Source organism: Balaenoptera physalus (genome assembly GCF_965194825.1).
Source record: "Balaenoptera physalus genome assembly, chromosome: 10".
In the NCBI taxonomy this organism is placed as follows: domain Eukaryota; kingdom Metazoa; phylum Chordata; class Mammalia; order Artiodactyla; family Balaenopteridae; genus Balaenoptera; species Balaenoptera physalus.
The window spans coordinates 100,643,822-100,656,132 of NC_138889.1; the positions used below are offsets into that span (position 1 = coordinate 100,643,822).

Here is a 12,311-nt window from a genome sequence, read left to right on the forward strand (position 1 = left end):
ACTGTGGAAAGATAGAGAGAGGTAGAGAGGGGAAAGAACCAAAGAAAGCCTTGGTTTCTGACATTCCAGGGTTAGTTCCTTTAAGACTCAGCTCTTCTTTGTTTCCTGATTACCAGGACACCTATTCAGTCCTCCAAACACTTTCTCCATGATGATGATGGTGGTAACAATAATGGCCCACATTTACAATGTGCAGGGTACTGTGCTAAATAGATTACATGGATTATCTCATTGAATCCTCACGGTAACCACCCAGCACAGGTATTATTATCCCCATTCTGCAGATAAGAAAGCTGAAGCACAGAGAGGTTAAATCACTTCCATGGTCACAGAACCAGCCAGTAGTAAAACCAGGTCTCAAACCCAGGCCTGCCTGTCTCCAATATATGCTCTTAGCCATTTTGCCTACTAACCCAACACTACTCTCAGCCATTCACACAGATATGGTGAGAATGTGCGTGCGTTCACATATTCACAACTGCTGCAGTTTCATGCCCAGCGAAATGGAAGCTCCTTTAAGGCGGGTGCCATTCTATCATAGGCTTCAACTGCTTTTATATATGCTTGGAAAATGCAGATTTATTTATTATTATTATTTTTTTTAAATAAATTTATTTATTTATTTTTGGCAGCGTTGGGTCTGTTGCTGCACGCGGGCTTTTTGAGTTGTGGCGAGCGGGGGCTACTCTTTGTTTTGGTGATCGGGCTTCTCACTGCAGTGGCTTCTCTTGTTGTGGAGCACAGGCTCTAGGCGCATGGGCTTCAGTAGTTGTGGCTCACGGGCTTAGTTGCCCCACGGCATGTGGGATCTTCCCGGACCAGGGCTTGAACCCGTGCCCCCTGCATTGGCAGGCAGACTCCCAACCACTGAGCCACCAGGGAAGTCCCATTATAATTCTTTCTTCATAAGAGGCAATATAAGATGGTAATAAGGCATTCAGACTCTGCAACCAGAGAACTAGCTCTATGACTTTGGGCAAGTTTCTTAAACTTTCTGGGCCTTAATTTCCTCATCATATACAAGATGGGGATATTGATTGTGCCTACCTCACAGGGTGAATGTGAAGATTAAATGGGTCATGTGTAATACTGCCTGTCGTACATAAGCACTGACTAATTGTTAGGTACTACTATTATTATTACTGTTACACAAGTCTCATCATGAAGACCTATGAATCCCTTGACTTTTGACCTTTTCCATTCAGTCATTTCACTTATAAGTGAAATGCTTCTAGCTGAAATCTCGCATGTTCAGTTTCAACCCAAAGATAAGACATGATTTAAAGTTTGAAAATAAACAAACCCAAGTGGCTGCAAAGAGAACGTTGAAGACTCTCCACAAAGCTATACCCGATTCCTATGCCATGAGAAGAGATCTCATGCCATCAGATAGTGCTGACAGCGTTCAGAGTAAGACCAACAGATAAAGGCCTCACCTCTTGATCATGTTCCTGGTGTGCCAGATGCAAGGGAAAGACTCCTTCAGAATAGTTTTATAATGCCTGTTCAAGTCCCTTCCAGCCAATGAACACCGATAATTCCCCACGATCACTCCGTCTGGATTTAACATGGGAACCACTTTGAAGATAAAAATATCTCTGAGGAGCTGGGCATCTGGGGAGTTGCTAAGGATGAAGTCCAAAAAGCCTTTCATAACCCAGGAGCCATTACTTTCCCCAGGGTGCACTCTGGCGGTCAAGACCACAGCTTTCTTTGCAGCTGCCTCTTGAGGGGTCCGGGCTGGGTTGGTGATGGTGAGCAGGTAGACGGTGTTTCCTGCAAGGCTCCTGCATAAAGTTCGGAGTTTGCAGAACTGAGATTGGACGGGGCTGTTTGCCACTGACAGGAGGAAGCATTGCAAGTCAGTGTACGTATATGGGTAGAAGTGTGCAAAGAAGCAAGTGTCCTGGTCATGTGGAAACTGAATGGTCCATGTGAGACAGTAAAAGGGCTGCTGCCCATCCTCCGTGTTGTTCCTATAGTACCTGATTTCATCTCCTTCTCTCCTCCAGCCAATGCTGTGGGTGCTGGCATCCAACTGGGAATACATGAGTGGCTTCATCCCTATAGTGTAAAGGCTCTTGGGTTTCAGGAGGTTGACGATGGTGAAGCGATAGGTGACATCTTTCCTGGTGTTCTGAACTCGAAAATAAAACCACTGAGTGTGCTTATTCGTGTAGAGGTCAGTTCGCAAGGTGAGTTCATACTCATAGGTGTTTCTGTAATAGAGAACACAGAAGAATATCTCTATAACTCCACACGCCCCTCAAAAAACAAACATTGTTTCCCTCTGGTAAAAACAGATCTTATTACAACAGAAAAGCCTGCTACATCACACATTTATTTTCTTATTTCCCTAGTTTTCCAACTCACATATTAGGCTAGCAGGAACTTGGGAAAAGAAAGTTTATTCGGAGTGGGACAGGAAGAATCTCAAAACTTACACTGCTGCACAGCATTTCTGGGAGCACTGTGAGCTTCTTGGTATCTTTTGAGAGTATCCAATAGCAGTTTCTAACCACTTCAACACATTTCTCTTTAACACACTGAACAGTAGTGAAGCCAGAGCCCCATGTTGTCTGTTAGCTACATCCTGGACATCATCACTGTAGAGGAGACCTGTAAGCCCTCTGTGCTATTTTTATATCTGATCCTCACTTATTTGAAGATGAGGGGGCATCTCTGGAATGCTTTCACCTTGTTGTACTTGCAGAAGACAAAATACAAATGCCAAAAAGCATGGAAAGATATTCACCCACGTGCATAATTAATGAAGTACAAATTAAAATAGGATATGCCCTTTCCCCTCCATCTCACCAACATTCCAGTGCTGGGAACCGGGCACTCTCACACACTGTTGATGGGGACTAAATCACATTGGGAGGGCAAATGGGCAAAAACTAGCAGTACTGAAATGATCAAACCCTGAACCAACAATTTTATTTCTAGAGTTTATCTCATAAAACCACAAATACTTAAAAATATAAATGCAGGGAATTCCCTGGTGGTCCAGTGGTTAGGACTCTGCACTTCCACTGCAGGGGGCATGGGTTCGAACCCTGGTCAGGGAGCTAAGATCCCGCAAGCTGCACGGTGCAGCCAAAAAAAAAATGCATAAGGGTATTAATTCGTTAACCAAAATATTGTAAACATCTTAATTTTCCATCAGTTGGGGACAAGGTAAATAAGGTATGGAGTGTCCATACAACAGGACAATATGAACATCTGTGATATGGCCATAGAAAAACATTTAAAATTTATTAAGTGGAAAAAAGCAACATGTAAAACAGTATGTATACCACTTTTCTATTTTTAAAAATATATGATTTGTGTATATTACATATTAGAGAGAGAGAGAGAGAAAATTAATGTATATACACCAAACTATAAACAGTTGCTGCATCTAGGAGGTATGATTATAGAATTGCAACTTTTATGGTATTTTTATTGAGGCTGTAAAAAATTAATAACCAGAAACCCAATTAAATAGAGTTGGGAGACCAGAAGAGGGAGCTCTCATGTCCTGCAATGATGGCAGAGCCCAACAGGAAGAAAAAAGACTCTTTTTCCTTCCTTTCAATGACTCAGCCAATGAAAAGCCACGGACCCTTTGTTTACTGGAGCCCTCCCAACTCCCCTCTCCTCTCAGTGAGAGTGTTCTCCCTCTCTTGTAGTGTGGGACTTGCATGTGGCCCCGCCGTGGTTGCAGACCCTGAAATGCAGTTCTCTGCCAATCCTGAATAAACGCATCTTTGCTGGAGAAATATCTGACAGTCTGTTTATTTCAGGTCAACAATGCAAATTTCAAACGCGCACTAATTTCTTTTAGTAGAAAAAATAATTTAGATAATTTTTCATTTTGAGAAGTATGAGTCACAATTATTCCATTCTTCTTCATCGTCCTCACAATTACCTCTCGTCACTTTTCTCTTCCACAAAAACACTCCTGATCCCTAAAGACACCTCTCAGTCACTTCAGGCATCATCCCTTTGGGAAATTCCTCTTTGTTACTCACACTCTAACAGCTTTCTGCAGGTTCCCACTCTCAAACCTTGATTCAAACAGCAGAGTATTATCTTCTGGTCCTTGCAACGTGACCGCCAGTTCCTTGATAATCCCTCGTTTGCCTCCCACTCTGGAACTGGTGAAATAGGAATCTTCGGAGGGCACTGTAGATGAGACAGACATATTCAGTCCAAGTTTCACTCCGAATCCATCTATCCAGCAAATATTAATTGAGCCCCTCTGTGTTCAGCACTATTCTAGCTTAAGAACAATGAGTATTTAAATTTTCAATTGTCCTTGCTGAGACTTGTAATTTTTAAAAATGTATTTCTTTGAAGACCTTTAAGTAGTTTAGAGGACTTCCTTTTGCTACCTGGTTACCCTTGGCAACTCAAATACTGCTTATACCCATTTAAACTCTAATTTAAAAGGATGTTGGCAAAAAATTACATTCTAAGTGGAGCACCGGAAAACATTTGCAATCTTATTCTACAAGAACAAACAAAAAGCCACATAGCACCTATTTATTAATTTAAAAAGAAGATAAAGGGGGAAAAAAAAGAGAGAAAATAAAGTACACTCCATGTCATTTTTTTGGTATATCATTCCAGATTTAAATATAACAAAAATAGAAGTTTGAGAAGAACTGGCACGAGTGCAATTTGTCTAAGAGGGGAAACAAAATATCATAGCAATTAGTGAAAAGAAAAGGTTATGATTGAAATTTTTTCTTTAACATGAAGCTGAAACAAAAAACATTACACAATTTATATTATTTTATTATTATAATCACAACCTCTTTCTAATCCTTGGAATAACAAAGAATCAATTGTTAATTTTTTTTTTTTTTTGGTGGGCTTACAATTTTTCAGACAAATTCAATGAGAATGCCATGTGACACCTTTGATTTTTTGCAGTTACTTTTGCAAAACTCTTTTAGGCCCTACGGTTCTCCTAAGGACTCTCTTTCTTCCACACTGTTCTTATCAGTTGTGTCCAGAATCTATTTTGTCATCTTCTGTTGATTTTCTCTTTAACTGTTAACTGATAAAAAATTTCTAGATTCTCAGTTGTCAATGGCTTTGCAGTGATGCAAGCAATTCTTTAACATTCATCAACTTCATACAATCCTGCATCTCTTGTAAGGATAATTTCACTTTAAAAAATATTTATTTATTTATTTGGTTGCACTGGGTCTCAGTCGTGGCAGGCAAATTCCTTAGTTGCAGCTTGTGGGCTCCTTAGTTGTGGCTCACTGGCTCCATAGTTGAGGCACGCAGGCTCCTTAGTTGTGGCATGCGAACTCTCAGTTGCGGCATGCATGTGGGATCTAGTTCCCTGACCAGGGATCGAACTCAGGCCCCCTGCATTGGGAGCACGGAGTCTTAACTACTGCGCCACCAGGGAAGTCCCAGGATAATTTCACTTTGCAATTAACTTTTTACTGTACTTGCATTATGTTGTCAGATGTTAACAATATCCACCATCAAGAAGTGACTGATACCAACAAAGATGCTGACCATCGGGCAGGCTAGATAAGAGAATTAAACAAATAGAAACATGTATGGGGTCTGATTTTATAAGTAGTCAGTTCATTAGTAAGTATATTCACATTATGATGACTTTTGCTTCTATACGCAACCTTGCCACTGTGGAGACTTAGAGAATAAATATTTGGATAATAAATGAAAGCAAAGGAGAAAGCGAGCATAAAAAGGAGTGAAAGCACAGAGGAAGTAAAAACAGAAGCAGCAGCAGGAGTACAAGTAATCCATTTAAGAGCTGGGGACCCATGTTATTCAATCTCTTCATGGAACCACAATCAAAGTACAGATCGGCAACCAGATGTCATTAATATAGGAATTGCAATATTTTCTTTAGTCTTTAAGGTAACTTAAAAATGATCCAACTCATAGCCCACAGTAACATTTTTTCAATAACAAAACCTCTTTCTTATTTTCCCCTCAATATCCTTACAGCAAGTGGTTGCTCTAGGTCTCCTAAGCTAACAAACTCCCAGATTCTCCCCAGAGCCCCATCTTCTCAGTTTTCTGTTTCTTCATTCCTCCAACAGTGTGGGCTCAGCTCTCTTTGATGAATCCAAAGGACAAGAAGATCAAGACAGCTGCCACAAATGTGTAGTAACAGGACAATAAGGACAATTCACAAAAGCTGCCATATCAGGAGAATGAGCTCTCAACCCCAGGGTTTCCTCCTTTGTAGAAATACATCTGGATAGAACAGATGAAGCAGTGGCGATTAATGGTCATCTGGTTTATTGAAAATGACTACAGCAAAGTCAACGAGAGGTGAAACAGGCTTATAATATCCAAGAATTTCTTGAGGTTGCAGGAGCAGTACATCCCCTACTATTTATAACCCAAGTCTACTGACTTATGATCTGAGTTTAAAGTCTCCCAAGCTCCTCCTCAGACATTCCATAAGGTGGAGCTAGATAGACTATGAGTTGCCTCACCTTTTCTACCTCACTAGCTTTTGCCAAAATAGTAACGAGAGCTCAAAATCAAGTCAACTGGGAGTGGAGCATGTGTACCCACATCTCAGATGGGTCCTCTCTGCTAAAATTGGCTCATTTTATTTTTCTAGTTGTAGGAATGTAAACACATTGCAGTCCCTCCTTCCTATTACTGTTTTTTTCAGTAAAAACCTCCCCTGATTTCACTAACTTAACACATCCCATTTCTACTAATTACACTTGGTACATGTTCCTCCTCCAATAAAATAGATTTCTTTTCTGATCATTACTATCTATTAGCTTACTTCTCTTTAACATGATATATTTCTTCTGCCTTAAAGGTTACTATTACCATCTGTTTCACATCCTCCCCAGCACTTGTTATTGTCTATATTGCTGTTATAGCTATTTCAGTGGGTCTGAAGTTGATTCATCCTTTCCATAAATATCCTTTATTAAACGGAGGAGATTCTCTCCTATTTCTAGTTTTCAGAATGTTCTTATCATGAAAGGTCTGATTTTGTCATATGCTTTTTCTGCATTGATTGAGATGACTGTGTGGTTTTTTTCCCTTTGTTCTATTAATGTGGTAGGTCACATCAATTTTCTTATGTTGAACCACCCTTGGATTCCTGGAACAAATCTCCCTTGGTCATGGTATATAATCATTTCCATATGCTGTTGAATTTGGTTTGCTGGTATTTGGTTGAGGATTTTTGCATTTATATTCATGAGGAACACTAATCTATAGTTTTCTTGCGATGTCTTTGTCTGGCTTTGAATACCGGCTTCATAAGAAGAGCTGGGAAATGTTTCCTCCTCCTCCTCTGTTTTCAAAGTTTTGAAGCATTAGTGCTATTTCATCTTTAAATGTTTGGTACAATTCAAACAAATCCTGTTAAGCCATCTGGCCCAGGGATTTCTTTGCAGGAAGATTTTAAATTACTAATTCAATTTCTTTGTCATAAACTGAATTATTCAGACTTTTTATTTCTTCCTGAGTCAGTTTTGATATGTTTTTCTAGCAATTTCTCCTGTTCATCTATGTTGTTTAATTTGTTGACATAAAGTTATTAATAGCATTACCTTGTAATTGTTTTGATTTCTGTAGAGTTGATGCTTGTGTCCCCTTGCATTCCTGATTTCTATAATTTGTGTCTCCTCTCGTTTTTTCTTGGTTGATCTGGCTAAAGTTCTGTCAATTTTGTTAATGTTTCCGAAGGACCAACTTTTGGTTTGATTTTCTGTATTACTTTTCTATTTCACTGATTTCTGTTTTTATCTTTATTATTTCCTTCCTTCTGCTCACTTTGGACGTAGTTTGCTCTTATTTTTCTAATTTATTAAGGTGGAAGCTTATGTAATTGATTTGAGATCTTTCTTCCTTTTAAATACAGGCATTTAAAGCCATAAATTTACCTTGCAGTGCTTTGGCTGCATTTCATAAATTTTGATATGTTGTTTTATTTTCACTCAGTTCAAAATATTTTTGAACTCTTCTTATGATTTCTTTAACACATGGGTTACTTAGAAATGTGTTGTTCAATTTGTAAATATTTGTAGATTTCCCAGATTTCATTCTGTTGTTGATTTCTACTTTAATTTTGCTGTGATCAGAGAATATTTTGTATGACTTCAATCATTTTAAATGTATTAAGACTCGCTTTACAACCCAGTATATGGTATGTCCTGGGGAATGTACCACGTGCCCTGGAAAAGAATGTGTATTTTCTTGTTGGGTACAGTGTCCTGCACATTTTTATAAAAGACAGGAATTCTACCACTAGGATGCCTGCAAATTAATGCAGAAAACCACAGAGTAAATGACAGTCATATGCACATACTACAAAGTACTCACTACGGTTCAGGAGGTGGAGAAAAGAAGAGCAAATTCCCCAAAGATCCAACATCTGCTTTTCAGGAAGGGGAATAACAAGGAAGAAGCTATAAAATGGACTCAGAACTATTAAGAAAACATACTAAAATTTTAAAAAAATGATTGAAAATTTAAAACTGATTGGTCATGAATTTCAGGGCTCCCACTCAGGTTGGTTTGGAAAAGACAGTTTCTTTATCACTAAAATATGAATTTTTGAAAATCACTTTTATTATAGAAAATATGTTTATTGTAATTTGGTCATGATTAATCACTCACTGTTCAGTGTGATGACAATACCTGAATCTAATTGATAGACAACTGTGCCTTTTTCTTCTCCTACAATTTCTGGTACCTTTTCATTTCCTGTAGGTTGATAGAAATATTCTGGTTGAGGTGGAACCCACTCTGAAAGAAGACATTAAAATGTACAAAATAAGAAATAATATAAAAGGCACTTTATTAGAACTGAAATCATAGAAATGATTTCAGTTCCTCTACATTAATAAAAAACATAGACATGAAATCATAATAATGATTATTCAAATGGCTAGTATGGTTGAATCAAACCAAATTCCCACCCTAAGTTTCCAGTGTGTTTGTAAATTAATTATGTCTTGCTTTTTTCTATAAAGACTATGGAGAAATTTTTAACAAAAAGCATATACAACAGAAGTATAAACTTTATTTTTTTAGATTTTTTTGATGTGGACCATTTTAAAAGTCTTTATTGAATTTGTTACAATATTGCTTCTGTTTTATGTTTTTTGGGTTTTTTTGCCGCTAGGCATGTGGGATCTTAGCTCTCCGACCAGGGATCGAATCCACACCCCCAGCGCTGGAAGGTGAAGTCTTAACCACTGGACCACCAGGGAAGTCCCAGAAGTATAAACTTTAAATAGAAGACCTAAAAATAAGGCAGAAAGGTCAATATAGTTGTTGCATCAACTCTTCAAAATTTGTCCCTGGGGCTTCCCTGGTGGCGCAGTGGTTAAGAATCCGCCTGCCAGTGCAGAGGACACGGGTTTGAGCCCTGGTCCAGGAAGATCCCACATGCTGTGGAGCAACTAAGCCTGTGCGCCACAACCACTGAGCCTGCACTCTAGAGTCCGTGAGCCATAACTACTGAAGCCCACACGCCTAGAGCCCATGCTCCGCAACAAGAGAAGCCACTGCAATGAGAAGCCCGTGCACGGCAACGAAGAGCAGCCCCTGCTTGCCCCAACTAGAGAAAGCCCGCGTGCAGCAACGAAGACCCAACATAGCCAAAAATAAGTAAATAAAATAAATAAATTTAAAAAAAAAGGATCAAATTCTTAAAAAAAAAAAGAAAAAAAAATTTGTCCCTGAGCTCCCAGTCAGGAAAATATGATCAGCTACATATTTTTTTTATTAATATAGAGGAACAAGTATATCAGTTTCTTCAGAGGAAACAAGGTGTTTTCATTAACACTCAATCCTGAAAGATTTCTCATATGACACTTGGGTGACTTCTCAATATCATTTTAAGTACAGAAGCCACTGATGAGAGCCAAGGGCATACATAAAGACACAACTTAAATTCAACAGTACATTAAAAGAATCACACACCATGATCAGTGGGATTTACTCCAGGGATGCAAGGATGGTTCAACATTTGCAAATCAGTCAACGTGATACATCACATTAACAAAAGGAAGGATAAAAATCATATGATTATTTCCATACATGAAGAAAAAGCAACTGACAAAATTCAACATCCATTTATGACAAAAACTCTCAACAAAGTGGGTATAGAGGGACTACCTCAACATAATAAAAGCCACATATATCAAGCCCACAGCTAACACCATACTCAACGGTGAAAAGCTGAAAGCTCTTCCTCTAAGATCAGGAACATGACAAGGCTGCCTACTCCCACCACTTTATTCAACATAGTACTGGAAGTCCTAGCCAGAGCAATTAGGCAAGAAAAAGAAATAAAAGGTATTCAAATTGGAAAGGAAGAACTAAAACTGCCACTGACATATATTATATACAGAAAACCCTAAAGACTATATCAAAAAACTGTTAGACCTAATAACAAATTCAGTAAAGTTGCAAAATACAAAATCAATACACAAAAATTGGTGCATTTCTATACACTAATAATGAACTCTCAGAGAGAAATTAAGAAAACATTCCCATTTACCATTGCATCAAAAAGAGTAAAATACCTAGGAATAAATTTAAACAAGAACTATAAGACATTAATGAATGATATTGAAGAAGACACAAATAAATGGAAAGATACTCTGTGCTCAAGGTTGGAAGAACCAATATTATTAAAATGTCCATACTACCCAAAGCAATTTACAGATTCAATGCAATCCTTATCAAAATTCCAGTGGCATTTTTCACAAAAGTAAAACAAACAATCCCAAATTTTGTATGGAACCATTAAAGATCCCCAATAGCCAAAGCAACCTTGACAAAGAAGAACAAAGCTAGAGTCACCATGCTCCCTGATTTCAAACTCTATTACAAAGCTATAGTTATTAAAACAATATGATATCTGCATAAAAACAGATACATAGATCAATGGAACAGAACAGAGAGCCCAGGAAATTCCCTGGTGGTCCAGTGGTTAGGATTCTGTGCTTCCACTGCAGGGGGCATTGGTTTGATCCCTGCTCAGGGAACTAAGATCCCGCATGCCACGTGGCGTGGCAAAAAAAAAAAAAAAAAAAAAGAATAGAGAACCCAGAAATAAACCCATGCATCTATGGTCAATTAAGTTATGACAAAGAAGGCAAGAATATACAATGGGGAAAGGACAGTCTCGTCAATAAATGGTGTTGGGAAAACTGGACAGCCATATGCAAAAGAATAAAACTGGGCCACTATCTTATACCACACACAAAAATTAACTCAAAATGAATTAACGACCTGAATGTAAGACCTGAAACCATAAAACTCCTAGAAGAAAACACAGGCAGTAAGCTCCTTGACATAGGTCTTGGTGATGAGTTTTTGAATCTGACTACAAAAGCAAAAGCAACAAAAGCGTAAATAAGTGGAACTAAGTCAAACTAAAAAGCTTCTGCACAGCAAAGTAAACCATCAGCAAAACGAAAAGGCAACCCTTTATTTTTTTTAATTTGGCCATACCACATGGCATGTAGGATCTTAGTTCCCCAACTAGGCATCGAACCCAGGCCCTGGCAGTGAAAGCGCAGAGTCCTAACCACTGGACCACAAGGAAATTCCCAAAAGGCAACTTTCTGAATGAGAGAAAATATTTGCAAATCATATATCTGATAAGGGGCTAACATCCAAAATATATAAAGAACTCATACAACTCAACAGCAAAAAAACAATCCAATTGAAAAATGGGGGCTTCCCTGGTGGTGCAATGGTTAAGAATCTGCCTGCCAATGCAGGGGACACGGGTTTGAGCCCTGGTCCAGGAACGTACCACATGCCGTGGAGCAACTAAGCCTGTGAGTCACAACTACTGAGCCTGCACTCCAGAGCCTACGAGCCACAACTACTGAGCCCGCGTGCCTAGAGCCCGTGCTCTGCAACAAGAGAAGTCACTGCAATGAGAATCCCTCACACCACAACAAAGAGTAGCCCCCTGCTCACCGCAACTAGAGAAAGCCCACGCACAGCAATGAAGCCCCAACGCAGCCAAACAAACAAAAAACCCCAAAAAACCCCACTTCTACAGGGTAGGGACAGATGACCTTAAGACTTCTCAGCTATTGTGCCAACTCAAAATGTGCCCCCTGACAATTTCCAAACACCCTAAGGGCAGTTCTGTCCCCAGTTAAGACACTGAGCCAATCCTTGTATCTTCAGCTTCATCTCTTTTCTTTCATGTTGAAGGCTCCATGGTTACCCAAACATGTCTTGTTCTTTTTCCGTTTCCTCTAACTGGAATACTTTGCTTTGATCCTTTCAATTGGATCACTTCTAACTCATCCTTCAGA

At 39.0% G+C, this 12,311-nt stretch overlaps 1 protein-coding gene across 13 annotated transcripts in view; it reads right to left on the bottom strand.

Moving 5' to 3' along the window:
* AGBL2 (AGBL carboxypeptidase 2) overlaps positions 1–12,311 on the bottom strand; it is a 41,096-nt gene that overhangs the window by 14,693 nt on the left and 14,092 nt on the right. For 12 of the 13 annotated variants that reach the window (XM_082476951.1, XM_082476957.1, XM_082476955.1 and 9 more), the window contains 3 exons: positions 8,659–8,766; positions 4,017–4,170; positions 1,437–2,219 (listed from right to left, as the gene is read on the bottom strand). In XM_082476951.1, coding sequence (XP_082333077.1) covers positions 1,437–2,219; positions 4,017–4,170; positions 8,659–8,766 — 1,045 coding nt within the window. The remainder of the gene's footprint in view (positions 1–1,436; positions 2,220–4,016; positions 4,171–8,658; positions 8,767–12,311) is intronic. The other variant, XM_082476952.1, reaches the window with a different exon arrangement.